Here is a 23501-nt window from a genome sequence, read left to right as displayed (position 1 = left end):
TCATGGCATGAGTATTCTATAGTGATCAATCATTCAAAGTTAACTCTCCAAGACTGGGACAAATGCCATTGTCTTGTTGAACCTACAACTTACTCTGTGTTTACTGATTGCAGGTGGGGCCTGTTCGGCTCTGATCGCTGACTCCTCTTCTCAGAGAAGGTGGTCTGGTCGTATATCATAAAGGTATGTACACTGTTACACGAAGTTGGATGCCCTATGTCTACAAAATGCTGGAGCTGGAACTGGTGCCCAATTGTGAGAAAACATTGATTCTGGGACAGCATCGAAGGGCAGTCTGTAGGTGGACCAGGCAGAAAGGTGTTGATAAAAACATCATAACCAATATGCCTTTTCCATTCCCAGGACAGCGAGGACTGATGCTGTAGCTCATGTTGGCCTCTCTTCTGAGCTCCCTGACCACCATCATCAATAGCACCAGCACAGACCTTTAATCAAGGACTGCAAGCGAGTATCACCGAGACAAAGCTCCTTAGAGCTTGGAGGTGAGAATCCCGGCTTCTACCTGGAATTCCTCTGGACACGTGCAGATGTAGTTGTGAGCTAAAGCCCTCTTTCCATGGGATACAAGAAAATAAATCGTAGTGTTGTAGAGTGAGCAAGGGGTATTAGAGATCATTTAGTTTTTCTGTGTCTTTATGGAGATGCAATGATTGGGATATATTCAAAGGAAAGATTTGCTCTTCATTCTTTCCAATTCCCCTGGTTGTCTCATATTTTTTCCTTTCTAATATTCCCCCAACTACATCTTCACAAAGCTTTATCAGTTTTTTGTTGTTTTGTTTTGAAGGACATAGAGTTCTTACCTTTTAATGTGGGTTAGTGAACTGTCTATAAGTTTCTGTGCATATCACATGGAAGAAATAAGAGGTGAAGCCATCCACACACTCCACAGATGAGTTCATCCGATGCCATCATTCAAGAGAGGCCACATTAAAAAGGGACAATCTCAAGGAAGAGACTAATTTGAGAAGGTGGCTGCTAAGATAGTCATGTCAACAAGGGGACCCTGAGCAGTCGGAGGCCTCTTAAGTCAGGTAGACTGTGCTGGAGGGAAGGCAAGCAAAATAAATAATTGACAAAATGGTCTTCTTTTCCACATTCCTAATTTTCAAGAAAATCCTTACTGTTATCATTTCACGAACTTTTAAAACACCAAAGTATAATACATTGTAGAAAACATAGAAAATGTAAGTGTACAGCTCGGTGATTTATCCCCAAAAGACCACCTATGTAAATGCGAGTCAGGTCAAAAAATGGAAATTGCTGGCACCTAGAATCTCCCCTTGGCTTCCTTCTTTTCAAAATCAACCAGTGTAACTTCTCACAATTTAACCATTTCTAGTTTGGGGACAATTATTAACAAAGTAACCCTTTATACATTCCTTGATGTCTAGGTTATTTAGCACATGATCTATTTCTGACATTCAGTGGCATTGCTGTTTTTTAACTGTGGTTCATTCAGTTTCTTGTATTCTAATTTTTCATTGTGTAACATGTGACCATTTATATTCTCTGTTGATGGACATTTGGCTGGAGCATTTCAGCTTGTGTCAGATGGTGCATGTGGACATACATTTGTACGAGGAATATTGCTAGAAATGTACATTTCCTTCAATGTCAGTGTTTTTTTTTTAATTTACTATTTCAGATTAGAATGGAATATGGTAGGGATCTAATTAGAAAAGTGGTTTGATTTTGAGTATTGCAAAATTAATAACATTGATGGATTGGTAATTAATTCTTAATGTGTAAAAGTGGTAATATTTTTAAATTAAAATTATAAAAGTGAAATTGGTTAATAAAATTCCATAAATTTCAAGTGTAAATTCACTAAGACATCCTATGTATAAATATTGGATTTTTTTTTCACATTTCTTGTTTTGGAAATAGCTTTAAATATTTTCTGTAATGAAATCATGTTTTTATTTTGAGCTTCACACGGATGTTTGTTTATTATCCTCCTCAGTCTGGCTCATCGGAGTCAGAAAGCTCTTCTCCCTTTAATCTGGAATCTGCCCATTCTCATTGACTCCTTCATCAAGTGGGGTCAGTTGTGTCCCCAGGTAGGACACTCTCAGTATATTTCAGAAGTTCAATGCTTGTGAAAAGCAGTCTTCAAGGAGCCTGCTGGCGTTTCTGTGAAATTAGTGATTGAGAAGAACTGACAGCCTGTTTAAAGATTGTGAATTGTTGATGATCGTAGTAATGGTTTCAGTAGATGAAACACTTGTATTTGGAACATTGCAAGGCCTCACCTGGGCCAGACATTGACACTGGACAAAGGTTGGAAGTGGGAAAACGTTAAGACATCTGCATTTCTCTGCTGAGGAAGAGCAGAACTGAGAATCAGAGGCCTAAGAGGCAGTTGTTCTTTTCATAGGTGTATGATCGTGGGCACAAATCCTTTGTAAGTATCAGTGATAAATTAATGACACTTTCTTTTTCTTAGCCTCTCTTATTCATCGAATTTATGAGGTTTTTTGGGGGGGTATGTTAAAAAGTATATTAGTGGTTACTACAGTGGATTCAAGAAGTGCTATGAAGGGAAGTGAGGAATAATGGGATGGCAGGTCCTTAATGCAGATGCTCAATAATTTTTCCCTGAGGAAGTGACATTTGAGCAGAGCCGAGAGGAAAATATGGAGGTGACCAGGTGGATGTGTAAATGCTGCATTCTTCCACAGACATGTGTGTGGCATGTGTGGTGTGTGTGGGGACAGCAAGAGGTGAGGTTTGCCCATGATGATCAAAAGGGAGAGCGGAAAAAAAAAAACAACAGTCAGAGAGGTAGTAGGAGGGGAGGTCACACAGGGCCACATGTGCCATCATTGGATGTTGGATTTTATTCTACATGTGACAGAAAACAACTGAGGCTAAGTGAGCTAGAGCATCTCGGGCTTTGAATTCTGATGATACAACAATAAGGAAAGTAGGCACTGTTTTGGGAATGCTCCCTGAGTTCCAGGTGTGTTGCTCAGGCTTTCCATGTTTGATCACATTCAGGTATTGAAATGTTGCAGGCATTTTGTAGAGGTTAATGGATAATTGAGCCTCTGTTTCCTGCCCAAATGTCTGTCTCTCTGCTCCAAACCCCACTTCTATGTTTCAGGAGAATACAGAAAAATGATAAACTGTTACAGACTGTTTAGTTCAATCTGTTTTTAGTATTCACGCAAAAAGCCCAGGATCATTTGGGTTGACTTGCTAGACTTCAGGGGCCTCTAATACGTTTTTAACCTCTTTCCAGAGTTCTAGTCAATTATTTCTACCTGCAGGAGTATTATCATATGAAAATGCACAAAGTAATATTTCTTGCAAGTTCTTTGTTGAATTGGCTATTTTATTTAAAACCTATCTAAACTGATTTAGTTTCCTTCAAGCTTGGAAAGAGAACATATAATAATGGGAATTGATTTTATGATATCAATAATAATTATTAATATAAAGTGTATACCATTTATTTTTATCTTGTATATTATGTAATTTTAGTTAGAAAATGATTAACTAATTGCTGACATGTGAACTATATTCACTGATGACTGTTCAATGATACAGGTGAACAGTATTAATTATAGGCATTTCACTAACTTAATCTTTAAGTATAGCGTGTGGGCTTTTTACGAGGTCTAGAAGCTTGATATTGTTTAGAAAAACTAATAAATGCCCACAAGAATAAATGAAAGAACTAAGCATGGTGCAGATGTCTATAATGCTTGTGTTTAAGATTTAAATCCTTTCCCACTTTATCAACCGATTTAATATCATCGGCATAGTTATCTCAGAATGCTTGCATAGATATCTCAGCATGAACAACTTTTACATTACATGGGATTAATTGATGGCTAATATGTGCCTTAAATTGCTTCTAATTATTCAGCCTGACATCACTGTTTTTAAGAGAGCCAATTAACAGATCGTTATATTAAAATTTTTACCATTTTGGAATGAGAGAAAAGACTTTTTATTTTATCAAGATGACTAAATTCTCTTTTTCTACCCTCACATTTCATCTCAATTTCAGTGGCCGCTTGCCCCAATTTCTACATATGCAATGTTTTCTCACAGTTTAGTGTGTACATGTCTTATGAAAGATGGCTTACATGCATGGTACAGTGCTGAAGAACAGAGAGTTTGGAGTCAGATTGCCTGGGTCCAATGATCATTCTGACACTTAATAGAATTTAGATTTTAAGCAAAGCACTTTATTTACTGTAAAGCGGAGATTTTAATAGAATTTTAATGGATTCTCTGTGAGAATTAATACTTTGAAGGAGCCCTAGAAACTAGTAAGAGTCCAAAATCTGTTAGTTACTATTCTGACATACTTACTCGATTGGTTATTATAGAACATGCACATTCAATGTCTTACCTTTTTCTAAAAATAAGCCTTATCATCATAAGTGTCCAAGAGCGTAACATCTCTGTGTCCTGCACACGTCACGTAGTCTTAGTGAGATCACTGGGATTCACATTCAGGTATTCCTCCATCTAAAGCTTATAGTCCTTATATCTAATCAATACACTCTTTTCCTTAAATATGATTTCTTGAGCAAGAAGATAGTTACAGATGCCTTCATCCCCATGATCTATTGAGAAAAAAAGTCTTCAATTGTCAAAACAATAAAGGATTTGCCCCCCAAAAATCTAATACAACCTTTGTAAATTGTGTGACATAACTCAGATCTGTTTATTATAAAATAATTAATGATTTAAATAAAGGCATAATTAAAAGACACAGAATCTCATTAATGTTGGATGAGGGTAGATAGAGTTTATTTGTCTCTTTCCACTTGGAGAATCAAGAAACATTAGCATTTGGAGACCATGGACAGCAGCCACTCCTATGCACCTATGTAGGTGCAGGTTCCTTTGCCTCAGTAATCCTCTGGTGACCATTTACCGTTCATGATGTAATTCAAGAAAGTAGGCTGAGGGATAATTAAGTGTCTTCACTTTTTTTTTTGAAATATGTTTTTTTGTTCTTGTTTCATTAGCAGATGGCCTTCTGGGGACTAATCACTGGATTTGAAATCCTGTGATCACAGAGTTTGCTGCTGGAGCAGAAAACCACTTCTCTCCCAATGAGTGTTTGAAGATGATGTATTGGGAGCACTGTCTCTACTTTGCCATCATTTTCTTTTTTTGTTGTTTCAATGATCATCCTTGGGATTTTCCTAATGACCGAACTCATTCTCAATATACATGTGAGTAATGAGTATTGAATTGGTGAGCATAATTAAGATTTTTTAAAAATATGCTACTTGTGTACAAGGCTCAGATCAATGAAATCATAGGAACATAGATCACTAGGGCAAGAGGAAACCTACGATATTATCATTCACCCATTCAACCAAATAAAAATATGTGCCAACTCTCTGCAAGGCAACAGTGAAATAAGATATGAAGGAATAGGAATGGGTGACACACACACAAATAGACACATACAGAGAGAGAGAGAGGGAGTGGGAGGAGAAAGGAAGGAAGGAAGTGAAAGAGAGTTATTTCTGGTTAAGAAGAAAATTTACAGCATTTTTTGGCTACCAGGAAAGAACAATTATTTTGCGTAAGAGATTGGAAAGACTTCATTGCAGATGTATCATCTGGTCAAGATCTTTGAGGATGAGTAGGATTCCACATGTAGAAGAAACAGACACACAAATGAGAAATATATCCCGACACTGAGCAGAAGAAAGTACAGTAGGACAATGAGATGAAATCTTATGCCTTTAGGATTGAGAAAAGTACTTAATCTGAATAATGTCCACTGTGCTGAGGACATGCAGAATGCTTCCCCTCCAAAAGTGTTGGTAACTATTTGAGTTTATAAAATTTGTGGGAAGACATGTTTATGAAGCCCTCCTACACCATGAGTTTCTTCCCATTCATGGTTGTCTATCAGGTAGAAATACTTGGGTCAGTGTGACCATTTCTGCAAATGTTTTTACGTGTGTTTATTCACTAAGAGATATGACCTTTGCAAATTGACTTATAGATTCAACAATGACCTGAGAAAAGCCTTTGAAAGCACCTTGCACTTAAACTAGCAGTACAGGAAATAAACAACTAAGAAGGGGAGAATGTAGGCAGAACTGTAATGGAACTGGTCCAAGTGAGGACAGAAATTCAAAGGGCCCCAATAAGAGAGATTTCACAAGCAAGTAGATTTAGGATGAGAAATGCTGTGATTAAGACTTTAAAGAATCTATGACTACGAATCTTTGTGATAGGGGGAAAGCATATGCTTGTTATGTCTACAATGTATAGACAAACCAATTACAAATTCTAGTGAAATAAGTCTGTAGAAGAACTATATAAATCAAATACTGGGCTCATTGAGCATATGATACATTATAAATTAATAAATCTATTGGTACTAGGAACAGTTTTTTTAGATGATTCTGGGCTGATAGTTCCTCATTGTGTCCAACCACATATCACATTTCAATATTCTTGAGACAATTACAGACAAATCATGGAAATCTTAATTATATTGACAAAAATATAATTTTGTAGACTATAACCACTTTAAACTATCTTTGGGAAAGTAGCTTTTAAGGGTAATGATTGTTAATGGACCTCATGTAGAATAAATCAAATGATCTAAAGAGGGAGGATGCAGACATAAAGCTTAGAAGAACTCAGAAGATATCTAAGAGTTTAAAATTGTGAATTTCAGATAAATTGAAAATAATAATAATGAAGCTAATAACAAGTAGGCGGTAGAGGCAATGAATGAGTTAATGTGGGTAGTTACTTAACTCTTCAAATATTTTACAATTATAAATCCTGGTGTAGGAGATTTTCCTAAATTATTTAGAATTTTCAATAATTGTCAAAAAGATTAAAGAGAGAAATAACTTCAAATGTTTAGCATATTTCAGAGACTGGGTGTGTTAGGAAATCTATTCTCTGTGATCTGTAGACTCTTATGGTGCTAAATGTTAAAAACCATGGAATAGTAATGTTACCATCATATTATTTGACCATCATTCATGTACTTGTGTGTGGCCTAGTTTACCTGTACCACTTGCTCTTCAAACAACAGAGAGAACAAATCTATGCAGGTACAAAAGTGAAAAAAGAAAAAAGAAAAACAAGAAGGTGAGGATCATTTTACAAATGTAGTATCTGGTTCACCTTTGGCTTTCATGAAGGTGCTCTTTGTATCTGACTTGATTTAGGATACTTAAACTTCATCTAATTTGATTTCTGAAAAGCTGTCAGGTTTATGGCACTCTGCAATCCTAAAATTTTATCTTCTCACCATCTGAGACTACCTATTGCCTCTGAAATAAATGTATTTACCTGCCTGCCCATCAGTCAGTTAATCCATTCATTTGCAATTCATCTGTGGAATTCCACACTGTCCTATTTCCAGTCACATAGTAAGTGTGACACAAATCAGTGTTGGCTGCGGTTAAGCAGCTAGCTCTAACTTCTTTTCCGACCTTGTTTCTAACTGGTCTCCATAATACGCACTCCATTCCATCCAGGGATGTTTCCTTACTTTGCCTCTCACATACCAAGCTCCTACACTAATCTTCCTACCTCTTCCCCTCCTCCAGAAAACAGTCTAGTATTTAAAACTTAGTTCTAATCACCGTTTTATGAGAATTTCTCCCAACAGCCATCCAATGATTCTGTTTTCCTAATACTTTAAACAACTATTGAGAATGTTCACCACTTTGAGATATGTGTTTTGAACTGTATCCGATTGTTTTGTGTTTTCTTTTTGCTTTCTTTCTTTTTTTTTTCTTTTTTTCTTTTTTTTTTTTTTTGATTTTGTTTTGTATTCTCCCAATTAGAGAAAGCATCAGTGCTATCTTCTCCTGTGGATTTTTCAGGTCACTGCCCCTGAGACTAGCATGAACATTTTCTTCGTTAAGATTAATTTTTGTCTGGTTTTGGTAGGAAGAACATACATTCTTACAGAATTAATTGAAACATAGCCGCTTCTATCCATTTATTGAAATGTTTTAGTAATATTAGAATGATAACCACAAAGAAGTATTGGTATTTAACCAATAATGATATCATTAGGGTCTCGTGTCAATGTGTTTGTGTATGTGTCTGTGTGTGTTTCAGCAAGAAAGGGAGACACAGAGACAGAGAGTCTGACAGTTCTTCTCAACCACTGATTAAATTTATTATATGGCTATTGAAATATTTAGAGTTTTCATTTTTTAATGAGTAAATTTGGAAGGGTTATAATTTTTTCTGAAATTGTGTCAATTTGTACAATTTTCAAATGTATTGGCATAAATTTGTCCAATATATGATATTGTTTATTATTATTTTTTTGGGGGGGGATTTGTTTTGTTTTTATCTCTGGTGCCTTGTAGCTATATCTTCCTTTAACTTCCAAGAAAAGTTGATGTGATTTTGCTATTTTTCTTGATGAATCTCATCAAAGATCTGTCCATTACACTTTTAAATAGAACCAATTTTTGCTTATGTAGTGACTGTTATTATTATCATTATTATTATTATTACTACATTTTCTCTTTCATTAACTTCTCACATGTACACTTTTCTAGTTACTTTATACAGATTTAAAGCCTTCTTCTCTATTTTAAATTAACTAATTACCATAATTAATGTTCAGCCATTCTGCAGTTTAAAAATAAATAAGGCTATATATTTCACTGTTTTGCTTCATCTCACAGTTTTTATTTACACAATTATTATCATTTATTGCTTACTAGTTATTGCCTAATTTTATTGATTTTCTAGACCTTTGATTTATGAAGTAGATTCAAATTTTCTATTACTGCCATACATGGACTGGTTAATAATTCTTTTCATAGTTTTCAATTCTCTCTATGGAATAGAATTTAAGTTATTAGATTTTTGGGTAAAGGGTGATGCTGATGCAGTTTTACCAGATATTGTCAAATTCCATTCCATAGGTACTGATTGATGCACAGCCACACTACCATAGCAGATACGAAACTTTTGCAATTTTACTAGTGATAGGTGTGACGTGGTACCTAGGTGCACTGTTTCGATTTTTTTTTTTTTTTTTAGCTACAGTGGTATTGCAGTGTAATTTTTAGACAATTTTTATAATGAAGTTAAAAGCCATTTGTCTTTTTTTTTGAACAGTTTATTCATGTTGAATAAATGTGACTGATTATTCAATGTGTAGAATCTAGCCTGTTTAATGGATTGCTGGTAGTCCTCTTTCTTTTTTAGTAATTTCTTATGTATTGAGTACACAAACACCTGTAATAGGCACATGAGGTTTTTAGTTTGTCAATTATTTTTATATATCTCTATGTCTCGGGGTTTTTCTGACCCTTAGAAGGGTTTGTGATCACTTTTTACAGTGATCTACTGCATTGAGCGGAAACAGCCAGAGTCAGTTGAAATAAGAGTTTATTTCCTCTGTTTTGGAATAGTTTAGTTATACAGATTTCTTTGTATCAGGTGATCCTAAGGAACCTCATGAATGTCCCAGGATGGCTTACCATTTAACCTGCTGTTTGCAAAAGAAGGATCCGAAGCTGATGATGAATGGGCTGCATCTCGGAGGAGACTTCGAGGGACCACCGGCCAAGCCCTTGAAGACACAATGACCACCAACCCATGCTCCTGCTCATGGGGTTCTTCTCCCAGGCTCTGCCCGCTGGACTGTTATCTGACCACTGAACACCTTTACTAAGTGCCGAATAATCCCTTTGAGTTTATCTTGTACAGGTTTATTTTGTCCTTTCCTGTAGCAAAAATTAGGTTAATGGTGGACAATTTTATCTGAGATGACTGTACACCAGAAATGTTGCTTTTTAGTCTTCCTCTGTGTAAATAGTTGACAACTTGAAACAGCAATGAAATGACACTATAGGTGTATGTAAACCCACAGCATTGTCTAATGTTTTGTTGTTCTTGATGGTGGTGATGTTGTTAGCTCTTCAGGAAGATTGTCTTTCCTTACGTTTGTTCTCTGAGTTTTCCAGAGATTTCCATTTGAAAGGAATTCCTCTTTCAACTGTGCCTCATCCAGGAAGTTCATTTGTTTTTCTTTAAATCCTATTTTCTCCTCCCTGATTTCAAATTTGGAATGTAAAATTCATTCTTAATAGGAAATAGTGGGTGTGGCTTTGAAAATCTTGTTTTAATATTTTTATTGTATCTAATGAACCAATATAGATACATTATTGTTACCCATTGTTTACATGAATGTTCACTCTGGGTGTTAAGCAAGTCACTGGTTTCAATAATGGATAATATCACATATCAACATTATAGTGTAATATCAGGTTTTTTTTTTTTAATTTTTATTTTTTACTGACCTCAAACGCTCCTGTTTCCTTTATTAACCACTCTCTCTTTTCTCCTGAGCTCCTGGCAATCACTCACCTTTCACTGTCTCTGTCATTTGACTTTTCCCAGAATGTTATCTTGTTGGGAAAAAGAATATGTAGCACAGACTGATTTCTTTCACTTAGTAATGTACATTCAAAGTTCTTTCATATTTTTCATAGATATTCTTCAGTTTTCTAAACCGGTAGGAAATATGCCATTGAATTAATTCACCGAAATTTGTTTATTCATTCATGTTTCAAAGGACATCTTAGATGTTTCCAGTTGTGTGCCGTTGTGAATAAATCTACCGTCAGCTTTCCTGTGTATGGACATAATTTTTCAGCTCATCTGGGTAAACCCCTAGGCACACAATTGCAAGGTTGTGCTGTAAAACTGTGTTTTGCTTTATAAGAATATGGCAGAATGCACTAGTGAAACCATCTGTGCCTGACACATTCTTATTCTGTTATTTTGGAGGTTATTATTGATTCCATTCGTTTAATTGCTATACATAAGAACAATGATTATTTATTCCATGTTGGTTGAGTATGGTAGTTTCTGCCTTTCAAGGGATTGATTCCTTTCACCTAAACTATGGAATTTGGGGGCATAAGTTGCCCAAAATATCCTTTTCATAGCTTTTTAGTGTCCATTCGGTCCTGAATGATGGCTCCTCTCTGATCTAAGACATTAGTAATGGGTTCATCGCTCTGTTTTTATTTTTTTTCTCCTGACTGGAAGTTTATCTAATTTCGGTCTCTTCAAAACTTTTGATTTATGTTGATTTTCCTTGTTGATGTTCTCTGTTCAGTACCATTCATTTCTACAATACTTTTTAATACTTAGTTTTTTCCTACTCGTTTTACATTATACTATACTATTTCTCTAGTTTACTATGGTAGAAGCTTAGCACAGTCCGTCATGGAAACTGGGACTGCCTTCTTAGAGGAACAAGGTGACACAGGCATGATTTTCTCGTCACACTTACAGAAGTTGAAGGCTGACAGGGGGCCCTTTAGACCTGAGAGCCACTCTTCATTGCAGAGTTGAAGGGATTGAGGCCCTCAGGAGGTGCAAACAGATGAGGACAAAATGGGTCTTCAGATCAGGCTTTATTTATTCTGTGGGAGCAGCAGGGCCCAGAGTTTTCACCTCGAACTCAATTCTCCATTTTCCGTTCCCACGGCCACCTCAACATCGTCACTGCCCTCGTACCTCACAGACGCTTTGTGGATTTTGAAGACTTCACCAGAGTGTACCATCTACATGTGATTTATTTCCTCTTTCTGTCTTTTTTATTTTTTCTATCTGTTAGCTCTTCTTTTTGACTCTTCCCTAGAGATTCCTTCTCTTTTTTTTAATTTGTCTGATCCTAAAGGCCTGGTCTTATCCAGGCACTTGAAGTCCTCGAATTCCGTGTTTGTAACATCTCTCTCCAGTTCTCCTTGTCCTTTCTCCTAGCATCACCCTGGCTCCTGACCCCTTCCAGCAGCACTGTATCATCTCAAGCCACGCTGAGTAGCCTGGGCAGGAAGCTTGGATGGGAGTCAGAAGAGCTTGGCCCATCCTACTTGAGGGGCCCTGTGAGGTCTGGTTCTGCCTGGGGCACTCCCCGCATGATGGTTCTGGATATGCACATTTGTTCCCTTGCCTGCAGCTTTCTTGAAATTCCCTAGGAGGAGCTTCAGGGGAAGGAGTCGAAGAAGCAATTCAAGTAGAAGGAGGATCGGAAGAACAACTGTGAAATGGAATGCTTGGGATGGAAAGATTAAGGCAATAAATGTGCATGTTCTTCATTGTTTCCTACTGCTTTGGGGGGAGGGGACATTTTATTAAAGCAACCAAACGGAGGAGAGCTCTAGGGTGGCATCTATTGCATGGCCATGCAAGTGATCAAGAAAATGGTAAAAAACAGTGAAGGCAAATGAAGTATATCCTGAGAACATCGTTCCGAGAAGGGATGCTCAGGCCATGGGAGCTTCTAAGGTTACTGGACCCAACCCTCCGCTGCCTCCTTAATCTGGAGGAGAGGGCTGTCGGTTCCTATAAGGCCTCGGTGGGATTAATTTCAGGGTGCGAATTTCATATTATAATCTCTGTGAAGAGGCCTCCAGGATTTATTTACTGCCTGATGCTCAAGATCAACAGGGAACATCCTTTAGCTGGAGATTAAGCGCTGGTTCCCTTATCCTTGGGTATGATAAGATAGTGTGGGGTGGCCTGACCTCTCTGACTTCAGACTTTCTCAGAAAAGGGGGAGCAGGATGGAAATGCCCTGGGGCAGCTTCTCATGCAAGCATGACGGCACACCTGGCTCAGCTCTGCACCCTTGGGGGGTGCTTCGTAGTCCCAGTGCCAAGTAAAAGGCACTGTAGGGTCCCTTCATGGCTGGGGATCCCTCAGCATCTTTGGAGCCCTGGAGAGGAATGGGGCTAAGGTTTTATAGGCTGACATACATATAAATCAAACAAATGACAAAAATGTTTAAAGAAACTCATTGCAATGCTTATCTGAGAAGTAGTATAAGGTAACATTACAAATTGCTTATGTTTCTTTTCCTTTCCCAAAACGTAAATAAATAAATAAAATTGCTTTAGTTACATTTTAATTCTGAGGGTCCTTAGTCTTTTCATATTGGAACACATTAAGCCATAAACCTTATTTTATTTATTATCACAGCATCATGGTTTTTCAAATGCACGGCACAGGCAAAGCATTGGGATGTTAAGAAAAATAAAGATTATTAGGAGAAAAGGTTAATGCTCCAGGTCTCTGTCCATTTTTAATGTGCTGGTCTCATGATGGGTCATATCCCGTGTTAGGTCGAGGGGCGGGGTCACCATTCCCATCCGTGTCATCAAACATCCTGCTCCTCACAGGCCTCAGGGCAGACGAATTCGGCCTTTTCATCCTGGAGTCCCAGAGTCCCCCCTTCCTCTGCATCACTCTCCCTCTCCAGGCACAAATCACCAGAAGGCGACTGACCAAGTGCCGAAGTTCAGTTGGTCCTGTACGACATTGTAAACACTCAGGGTGAGAGACAACACCCCCAGCCAAGAGAACACCACGCCTCCCTGTCCTGTGAACCGGGACACTGGGGAAACCAGAGCCCGTGATCACTTCTGCGTGGTGTGAAGAGCCTTCTGGGTCCCGCACATGCTCACCTGGGAGCTGTCCTCCTTCTGTATCTGGACCTCCCTAGGGCTTCCAGCAACTGTGTTCTCCTTGCAGCTCTGGTTTCAATACCTATGCAGTTTGAGACCTCGGGCCTCAGCCTGAGTCTCAGAGGAGAAGGAGTTTGCACAGTGTCAGGAAACTCCAGTCAGGCCAAGGAAGAGGGGCCTCCTCCCTGCTCCTCCTTTCAGTCTCAGCTCCAGCACTAGGCAGTTAGTGTCTCTATTGCATAGATTTACAATTGGATTTACATATATATTTTATGTTTACTTTTGAAGATTTTTCCATGAAACGTCTTATATACTACAGGTTTCATTTTAAATGTTTTTATATAAAATAAAACACATAAATAGAAACACATCCTGAACAAGTTAGGACTCAATGAATTATTATAGAAACTCACCCCAGTCACCACCATCAGGTCACTGCTTCTCTCCTGTAAAGCTCCCCCAGTGTTAATTGAGAAAAATAATTGCACATTTAGATTTTTTCCAGATGTCCATAAGTCAGTAACTTTGTAGGAATTTTATCGTGAAGTTTATTTATTTATTTATTTTTATTCCTCTGGAAGGGTGCTGTGGGAACAGCAGTATCAAATATCCTGCATGTTGACGTGGAGGTCAGTACATTTATACCCATATAAATGATAGAGTATAAAATCAAGGCTCACTGTTCTTCATATTACTGTCATGTTCCATTTTATTCATCCACCAATTATTACAAGGAGGTTGATGAGATTTTATTTTTCTTTCTCTTATAAGTCATTTGCTTTGTACTATTTCCTAGAAGAACTAACATTTTTTTTTCTTGAAAGCCCAGTAATGTATCACAGAGCCCGCCATTAGCACATGTATATTCGAATGCTCAGGGTGTTCTTATAATATGAACGTTTAAAGCATTTTTCCCGTCTCAACATCGAAGAGATGATTCATGGTCATTTTTTTCCTCACTGAGTTCCTTGTTGACAGGTATGTAGGCTGTTTCCCCACCTTTGACTCAGGCTCTCGTGCATTGATACCAAATCTTAGATTTCCTGGGCCGGTGTACCTGTAGGAAAACTCCTAGGTATGAAATCGCTGGACCCATGGGGATGTGCATGTTCAGTGCTGACACATGAGGCCCATGGCAATTCAGAGAGGCTGGTGGCTCTGATGCTCATTCAGGCAGGGAATTTGTCACCACAGCAGCTAGGCCCTGCCTGTGCACTTTGCAGAGAGTACAAGGGCTTTGGTCTCTGAGCACCTTCTGCAGGGTCTTGTCCTACATCACCTCTGCTTCATTCCTGTGTGCACTTCTGCATCGCCAACCCAATCCCTCACTCCAGCTGCTCCCCACTCCCTCGTGCCTGCATTATTGCACATCCCCTGGCTGACTCACTGCTTCCACTTGACTGCCCTTCAGGACCACCAGGCTCTTACCCCATGTGGGACCAGCATCTGGTTTATGGATCATCCAGACCATGCCACCCACTTCAAAACCTTCAGTGGCCCCATGTCAAGGGTAGACTCTTTATCAGTGTAGGTAGATTTTTATTCATCATTCCAAAACTCTCTAGTAAGGTTCCCACAGTGTTTGTGTTTACTTGTCAAACATGGTGGTAGAGGCAGGAGTCCACCCTACGTGCTTATTACACTTGGCTGTGGAACAAAGGCGCCATTTCCTGTATCCCATAGTCTGGAAGGCTACCTCTGCTACTGAGTATTTTTAAAACTAGTCTATGCATGTGAAAGTTTCAAGCATGTTTGCAATTTCTTTGATGTTTTTCACAAGAAGAAATGGAGTCTTGGCCCCTCATTTATCCAGAGGTGCCACGAGTATTCCTTTTCACAGACAGATGCCTTGGAAACAACACTGTGTGACATCTAAGGCTATGCTTGACATGGCACTGAGCCTCCGCCTGGACATTGGGTCACTGCCCTGTGGAGTTCTCAGCTACCAAATAGTAGATCTGGACAACCTGAGACTGCCCTGCTGTGAGGACACCCAGGCCACACTTGCATGTCTCATGTGGGTCCCCCAGTCACGTCCATGTCCAGCTGCAGACATGGGACTGAGTCACTTCCAGAGCATCCTAATGCCTAGCGGTCCATTCACCCCAGCGAGTGGGTCTTCTCTGCTAAGACCCAAAATCATAGAGCAAAAAAGTGCCAGATCTCTGCCCCTTGTCTCAATGCGAACCCCATGACCAACAGCAAAATAACGCTGGTGTTTCATGCCACTAGTTTGAACGGTTAGTTTAAATACGTTTTTTTTTAATACTAAAAGAAATAAGAATAACACCCCTGTAGAAAAGTCAAAAGGTGCTATTGAACATACATGAAAATCTGAGTGTTCTCCTTTCTACTTTCTGTAGCCTTCTTGCTTGACCTCTGGACTTAATGGGTCTCTTTCTGTATGTTCTTTGAGATTTATTAATTGAACAACCAGATAGCACTGATACTGTCACATGTCTCTATGGAATTTCCCTAAGTTTTCTCATTGAATCTCCAGTGACCATGAACACACAGCGAGGGGATGGCTGGAAGGGAGTCCTCTGCTTCACACTGTTCTCCAAACTGGGTTCTAAATTCTGCACAGTACTGCATTTGAATGTTGATTCTCCAATCACAGGGACACATTGTTGTGAATATACTTCCTAATTCTTCATTTTTCCCTCAATGTCATTGTCCACACACACATACACACACACACGTGCACACACACACACACACGCATAGAGACACATAAACATTTTTCTATCAATCTAGGATCGTTAAAGTTCCTAGATTGATAGAAAAATGTTTCTGTGTCTCTACAACAGGTAACAATGTTGTGACCGAAATAACCAGGCCCAACTCCAGTGCTCTAATCCAAGAGACAGTTTATTGGCCAGCGGCTGTCCTTGCCAAGGAGCAGCCCCGAGGCGCAGGGGCACAAAGGTTTTAAGCCCTCGATTCCATCCCCCACATCCTTAATTTTTACACAAAAGACTATATCTCCTCCATTCATTAACTGATAACTAAGAGGTGGGTAAGCAAGCAGGGGTACAGAAGCAGAATGCGTCATTGTTAAAATATTTTGTGCCTATAGGCAGTGATCCGGCCAGTAAATCCCTCTAGTTAATAAATTTTTAGCAGATAACTAACTAGAAGTGAGACATGGCGGTTAGCACGTACCATGTCTTATCCCTAACCTATTGTCTCTAAAGGTGAGGTCACTACATTCCCCACTGGTTTTCTTTACAGTGACTCAATCTTCGAGTCAGAAGTTGGAATTCTCGGCCAACTCGTCGGGGCTGATGCTCCTAAAATTAAAATCTTTGCCCCGGTCATGTGAGACTGTACTAAACTTCTAAGCCACTTTAGTAAGCAGGGTCCAAAAATTAATAATAATATCAGCATAATTAATGGCCCTGCTATGGCTGACAACAGCATGGTTAGCCAGGAATTTTCATTAAACCAAGACTCATACCAGTTACTGCCCTGCCTTAATTTTTCATTTCTATCCTTCACCCTCTGTCTAATTAATGCTAAACTATCCCTAATAATACCAGAATGATTAACAAAAAAACAGCAAGTTTCTCCTAATGCTACACACAAACCTCCTTGCTTAAGAAATAAGAGATCTAAACCTCTCCTATTCTGCAGTACTACTTCAGCTAAGGAATTAAGAGATGTTTCAAGATGATTAATTGATTTTTCTAGAGTGCTTAAATCGTCATTAATCTGCTTTGTGAGCCAGGCTATACCTTGATTCCCTGTGACTAAAGCAGCAGTCCCAACTGCAGCTGATCCTGCCACTCCTAGGCCGACTAGGAGCGGCACAAGCACTGGAATTGCTCGCTTACGCCGAGGATAGTTATATCCTCCCCACAAATCCATTGCTTGTCTTCCTTCTTGTCCGCTCATCATATACACCTGAGGTATAACATGAACTAGCACACAAAATCCAGTATTATTTTTCCAATAGTTAAGATTAATACAGGCAGTTAAACCAGTATTACAAGCAAACCAAGTGCCACTAGGGGCCGCTAAATAAGTAGGAGAGAAGCTATTTACTAAAATAGATGACTTACAATTTTCCTTATACCTAGATCTATCAACTCTATAAGTATTAGTATATATACAAGTTCCCTTTCCTTGTAAATCTCCCAACGTTACAGATGGGTTTTGGGTTCCCCAAGGGCAAATAGTAACATTCGGAGATGTTACATTCCTAATAGGAGTTTGATCCGTGCCAAGGTTAGCAATGACACCAAGTCCTACATAATAAGGTGGGGCAGGGTTCAGACAAAACCAACAATCCTTTGTAGCATTTGAGTTACTGTCATTAGCAAACTTATAAACATTGTTTAACATAGTCAGGATAGAGTCAGGTGTACCCCTGGGAGGTTTATAAGGCTGCCTGGGTTTATGTCCTTTATTGATGTTATTAGTATTCCTAATAGTTGTTAACTGGGTAGGAGTTAAGTCCTTTAACCCTTCATTATCAGACCCGACAGGACCTATGGCTATCGACGGTATCCGAACAGGCTTTTTCTGTATTGTCATTAACATTCCGGGATCATCTCCAGAAACATACAACCTTAATCCCCAAGTTTTCCCAGTCACCCAAGATGGATCTTCCCAATTTTTGACAGTAAAAACGACAGGATTGCATTTCCCTGCTGTGGCACAGGAAGACTGACTAGGTCGTGTAAGAGTCAGAAAGGGGTCTGTGTTCTTCCAAGGGGCTATGGTCTCACAACCCCAATGACCACAATAATATTGGTTAGGCTTATTGCAAGTGCTTTGATCTTCTCTAGAACACATATATAACTGCACTTGTTGGATACCCTTTTCATAATTTTTAACTCCACAGCCCCACCACGGTCCTGATCCTGCTAGCATCTGTTCTTTTATTTGCTTATTTAATTCCTCCCCAAGTATATTACACAAACCTACATGAAATGTAGGCTGGTACATAGTCTGGTTTACTAATATGGAGATACCTGTTTCTGATCTAATCAATTCCCATTGAGCCTGTTGAGGTTGATGAGGGTTCCCGTGTACATTGGTAATAACAACTAACCCTAACACAATTATTCCCGCGAGAGTCTTATCTTGAGTGGATCCTCTGTGGGTGTTGCTTTCCATTTCTCCTTTTCTGGGGGAGGTTGAGCTGCCTTAAGGCGAGTACGGTGAATCCAATGTCTTTTTCCTGCAACTTTGACAGCCGTTGGTGTGGTCAGGATTACTGGAAACGGACCATCCCACCGGGGCTCTAGGCTAGCAGGCTGAATCTTCTTTATCCACACCCAATCACCTGGATGATGTGGGTGAGGCTGTGATGTCCCCGGAGTCAGTCTAGTAGCTTTAATCAAGCCCTTGACTTGATTTTGGGTTTGTTGCAAGGCCTGTAGAGACTTAAGGAGACTTGTGTTATTACTTATTGTAACCTTTTCAATTCCAATTTTAGGGAGTAAAGGGGAAGGTCTCCCAAACATTATTTCATAAGGGGAAATTCCCATAATATATGGAGTACACCGGGCCCGTAACAAAGCAAAAGGAAGAAGGCTCACCCAATTCTCCCCGGTTTCCAGCTTAAATTTAGTTGAAGTTTCCTTAAGTGTTCTATTCATCCTTTCTACTTGTCCTGAACTCTGAGGTCTGTAAATACAATGTAATTTCCAATTAATCCCTAATACCTTAGCTAACATTTGACTTGTTTGGGCAATGAATGCCGGGCCATTGTCGGACTCCAGTGATAAGGGCAAACCGAATCGAGGCACTATTTCTGTAATTAATTTCTTAGCTACTACTTGTGCAGTTTCCTTCTTTGTGGGGAAGGCCTCAGTCCATCCAGAATAGGTGTCAATGAATACCAGAAGATATTTAAATCCAAAAGTGCCAGGAGCAACTTCTGTAAAGTCCACTTCCCAATGCTCTCCAGGAGCTTGTCCTCTTAATCGAGTGCCGATATTTTCCTTTGGGATGGGGCGAGAGTTGACCTGTGCGCATATTGGGCATCGTGCACTCACATCCCGAGCCTTTGAGGTTAGTCCAGGAACATAATAGTCTCTTTTTAGCAGTTCAGTTAACTTAGTTCCTCCAAGATGGGTAGCATTATGCATCTGGCTAATTAAGGTGTTACCAAGCACAGCAGGGAGGACCGGCCTTCCATCTGGAATCCAAAGCCACCCATGTTCAAACTTCCCGTGCAGTTGCTTCCCCAACTCTATATCTTGGGGGCTATAGTTTGAAGCCTGTACCAAGGGGGGCACAAGAAGGGGACCAATTATGACGTTAGTCCCCACTGGTTTTCTGGCTACTTCCTTTGCTGTTTTATCTGCCAAGCAGTTTCCTTTTTCTACCGCTTCTTCCCCTTTTTGATGGCTGGGGCAATGGATGATAGCCACTTTCTTAGGTAGCCAGATAGCCTCCAAAAGAGCCAAAATCTGCTCCTTGTTCTTAATTTCCTTTCCCCCTGATGTTAATAGTCCTCTTTCCTTGTCCAGGGCTCCATGTACATGTGCCGTTGCAAAGGCATATCGGCTATCAGTGTAGATGTTAACAGTTTTCCCTCGAGCCCATTTAAGAGTTTCAGTTAATGCAATGAGCTCGGCCTTCTGGGCTGAAGTCCCTTGTCCGAGAGCCTGAGCCCAAACCACAGTGTCATCGGCAACTACCGCTGCTCCCGCATACCTGACGCCTTCTGTGACATAACTGCTTCCGTCTGTATTCAGGGTGGCGTCTGGGTTGAGCCAAGGCTCATCTCGTAAGTCAGGTCTTACCCCAGTTATGCTTTCAAGCAGGTCACTGCAATCATGTACAGGTTCCTGGGGATCATCATCTGGGAGCAAGGTTGCTGGATTCAATATTGTTGGTTTAGCAAATCGAACCTGTGGAGGGTTTAATAAGAGTACCTGGTATTGGGTGATTCGAGCGTTTGATATCCATCGCTCGGGTGGTCCCTTCAGGAGCCGCTCCACAAAGTGAGGTCCGATAACAGTCACAGGCTGCCCAAGCGTCAATTTGTGGGCTTCTTTCACTAGAACTGCCGTGGCTGCAACGGCCCTCAGACAATTAGGCCACCCTGCAGCCACGCAATCTAACCTTTTAGATAAGTATGCAACTGGTCTTTTCCACGGTCCCAGCATCTGAGTCAATACCCCTTTAGCAACTCCCCTTGTCTCTTCTACAAATAACTGAAATGGTTTCTCTAAGTTTGGTAAAGCCAATGCTGGAGCAGAGATTAAGGCCTTCTTCAGTGTCTCAAAGGCCTGCTGTTGTTCTATTGTCCATTTTATGTCCTCTCCTTTCCCAGCTGTACAATCATACAGCGGCTTAGCAATCTCAGCAAATCCTAGAATCCACAAACGGCAGTATCCTACAGCCCCTAGAAACTCTCGTACGAGCCTTTTTGTTTTTGGTGGTGGAATGCGCAAGATTGCTTCAATCCTACTTCAGAGAGCTGTCTTTCCCCTTTATTCAGTTTGTATCCCAAATAAATAGCAGCAGGGGTACACAACTGGGCCTTTTTAGCCGACACACGGTAACCTTTGTTCCCCAACTCATTCAGCAGATCTTCAGTTGCCTTAGTGCATGCCTCAGTTGTTTTAGTGGCAAGTAAAAGGTCGTCCACATATTGTAGTAACACAACATCAGGATGGCATTGTCGAAACTCTGCTATGTCTCGACTTAAAGCCTCATCAAACAGAGTGGGAGAGTTCTTAAATCCCTGCGGGAGTCGGGTCCAAGTCAATTGTCCTTGTTGTCCTGTCTTAGGGTCCTCCCACTCAAAGGCAAAAATTGGCTGACTGACTCTAGCCAAAGGTAAGGAGAAAAACACATCTTTCAAATCCAATACCGTATATACTTGATGGCTCGGTGGCAACTGGCTTAGCAAGGTATAAGGATTAGGCACAGTGGGGTGTATAGTCTCCACTCTCTTATTAATGTCTCTTAGACTCTGAACTGGTCTATAGTCCTCAGTTCCTGGTTTCTGGACCGGTAACAATGGGGTGTTCCATGAAGAGTGGCAAGGCACCAATATGCCGGCTTCCTGGAGCCGTCTTATATGTATAGCAATCCCTTCTTGTGCCTTTTGATTTATAGGATATTGTTTCACTCGTACTGGCATAGCATTGCTGTTGAGAGTTACCACTATGGGCGGCTGATGAGCAGCCAACCCAGGAGGGTTATTCTCAGCCCACACTACAGGAATTTCTTTCTTCCACTTCTCCAATAAAGCGGAGGAAGTTTTTGCTGGTTTTTGATCTGTTAAAATATATTCTTCAGCTAAGGGGACTGTATATAGAATGTAAGAGGGCCCATCTCCGAGAGTAAGGGTGTTAGCATCTGAACCAAAAGTAATAGTGGCCTGTAATTTTTGTAGCAAATCTCTTCCTAACAAAGGATAGGGGCATTCAGGCATAACCAAAAAGGAATGGGTGATGGTCCCTTTTCCCAGGTCAGTTATACGAGCCCGAGTCCAAGGGTATGCTCTTCCTTGTCCAGTTGCCCCAAGAATAGTGGTTTTTTCTTTACTCACAGGGCCAACAGGCTGATTTAAAACAGAATATGTTGCTCCAGTATCTACCAGAAAGTCCACAGGTTGGCCCCCCACTTGCAAGGTTATCTGGGGCTCTCGGGGACCGTTAGAGCCCTGACACCCCTAGTTATCTTCCAGAAGAATTGGGGTGCTTGTATTTTTCTTGTCACCTTTTGGTTGCTTGGGACACTCATTCTTCCAGTGCCCTTTCTGTTTGCAATATGCACATTGGTCTTTTTCAAGGCCAACCTGTTTACTTCCTGGTCCAGGTGGCCCGACAAATCCTGATCTTCCTCCTCGGCCCCTTCCTCTTCCTCTGCCTGGCATAGGTCCGTTCCCCACAAACATTATTTTCTGCACATCGTCTCTATTGTTGAAAACTCTCTGGACTATTTCTAGCAATTTGGATAAATTCTCTCCCTCAAAACCTTCTAGCTTCTGTAACTTTCTCCTAATATCTGGGGCCGACTGGCTCACAAAGGCCAAATTAATGGCTCTTCTATTGTTGGGGTCCTCCGGGTCAATAAGTGTATACAAGCGGTAAGATTCTAATAGTCTCTCTAAAAATGCTGCAGGTGACTCATCCTTGGTCTGAATTACTTCGCTTACCTTGGACAGATTTATTGGTCTACGTGCAGCAGCCCGGAGTCCCTGTAGCAGGAACTTGCGATACCTTAGGAGAGCCTCCTTACCTTGATCCGTATTGGGATCCCACTGGGGATGCTGAGTAGGAAACACAGCCTGTATCCTGGTTAAGTCTGCTGTTGGCAGCCCATTCGGGTCCGTGACTCCTCTGGCTGCCTCCCGCAAAATCCTTTCTTTTTCCTCAGTGGTGAATAAAACCGGCAAAAGCTGCTGACAATCATCCCAAGTGGGCTGATGGGTAAAAAAATAGACTCTAGAAGGGAGGTTAATCCTTGTGGTTTTTCTGAAAAGGATGGCGTTTGCAATTTCCAATTATATAAATCACTAGTACTGAACGGCGAGTAGATGACAGTAGGCTCACCTCCACCTCCTGGAATCACCTTCAATGGGGCTTGAACAGATACTGACTCTTTCAGGGAGGTTGAATCAGGGGAAGGTGGCCTACGACCCCTAGACCAGGTTACAGGAGGTTCTGGTCTTTCCGGAGGAGGACGTCCACTCCCATCACCATGATGGTGTGGTGGATACCAGTCATCCTCCGACGGAGGGCCCTGCAACACTGGTGGGGGCTTCTTAAGACCTTGGGGTATGGCTGCCATTACAGTAACGGGGGCGCGACTGCAATTCTGTAAGTACTTAGGGGCATCAGAAACAACGTCAATCCATACATCAATATAAGGAATTTGGTCAGGATGCCCCGGGTTCCCACAAACAACACCCCGAACCCGAAATGCAGTCTATAAATTAAATGATCCCTCGGAGGGCCATCCTACTCCGAAGGTCGGCCAATCTAGTTGACAAAACCGCTGCAAATCAAAAGGGGTTACTAAAGCACCATAAGCCTT

At 40.5% G+C, this 23501-nt stretch overlaps 2 protein-coding genes and 2 long non-coding RNA genes across 8 annotated transcripts; 1 reads left to right on the top strand and 3 right to left on the bottom strand.

The window, feature by feature from the left end:
- Positions 1-190: 190 nt before the first annotated feature.
- On the top strand, positions 191-10188 carry LOC105311147. 5 transcript variants are annotated; one of them, XR_002778781.1, is made up of 5 exons: positions 191-255; positions 364-503; positions 1954-2428; positions 5016-5225; positions 9451-10188. It is a non-coding gene; the product is annotated as an uncharacterized LOC105311147 (long non-coding RNA). The 5 variants fall into 5 exon arrangements; XR_002778782.1 differs by lacking the exon at positions 9451-10188 and having other exon boundaries at positions 200-255; positions 1954-2084; positions 5019-6030; XR_897630.2 differs by lacking the exon at positions 9451-10188 and having other exon boundaries at positions 200-255; positions 1954-2084; positions 5016-6030.
- A 2726-nt stretch (positions 10189-12914) lies between these two features.
- Positions 12915-13717, bottom strand: LOC111735431. The gene is made up of 2 exons (XR_002778784.1): positions 13491-13717; positions 12915-13334 (listed from the first exon to the last, which is right to left on the bottom strand). It is a non-coding gene; the product is annotated as an uncharacterized LOC111735431 (long non-coding RNA).
- Positions 13718-16680: 2963 nt separating this feature from the next.
- LOC111735430 (endogenous retrovirus group S71 member 1 Env polyprotein-like) lies at positions 16681-22856 on the bottom strand. The gene is made up of 2 exons (XM_023526954.1): positions 22704-22856; positions 16681-18883 (listed from the first exon to the last, which is right to left on the bottom strand). The coding sequence occupies exon 2, from the start codon at positions 18612-18614 to the stop codon at positions 16719-16721; it is 1896 nt and encodes a 631-aa protein (XP_023382722.1). The 5' UTR covers positions 18615-18883; positions 22704-22856; the 3' UTR covers positions 16681-16718.
- Positions 18645-23255, bottom strand: LOC111735429. Its single transcript, XM_023526953.1, has 5 exons — positions 23121-23255; positions 22704-22887; positions 21032-21866; positions 18942-20921; positions 18645-18678 (listed from the first exon to the last, which is right to left on the bottom strand). The coding sequence occupies exons 1-5, from the start codon at positions 23253-23255 to the stop codon at positions 18645-18647; spliced, it is 3168 nt and encodes a 1055-aa protein (XP_023382721.1).
- Positions 23256-23501: the final 246 nt, after the last annotated feature.

Source organism: Pteropus vampyrus, unplaced genomic scaffold (genome assembly GCF_000151845.1).
Source record: "Pteropus vampyrus isolate Shadow unplaced genomic scaffold, Pvam_2.0 Scaffold1000000712, whole genome shotgun sequence".
NCBI lineage: Eukaryota > Metazoa > Chordata > Mammalia > Chiroptera > Pteropodidae > Pteropus > Pteropus vampyrus.
This window is presented reverse-complemented; position numbering and strand designations above follow the sequence as displayed.

Bases quoted from the DNA above. Each gene is read 5' to 3' on its own strand.
- LOC111735429 (XM_023526953.1), bottom strand. From the start codon at position 23,255: ATGGCAGCCATACCCCAAGGTCTTAAGAAGCCCCCACCAGTGTTGCAG. The intron at 22,888-23,120 runs GTAACCTGGTCT...TTTACCCATCAG, and splicing joins CGGAAAGACCAGAACCTCCT to CCCACTTGGGATGATTGTCA. The intron at 20,922-21,031 runs GTTGGGGAACAA...AGCTCTCTGAAG, and splicing joins ACTGAAGATCTGCTGAATGA to TAGGATTGAAGCAATCTTGC.
- LOC111735430 (XM_023526954.1), bottom strand. From the start codon at position 18,614: ATGGAAAGCAACACCCACAGAGGATCCACTCAAGATAAGACTCTCGCG.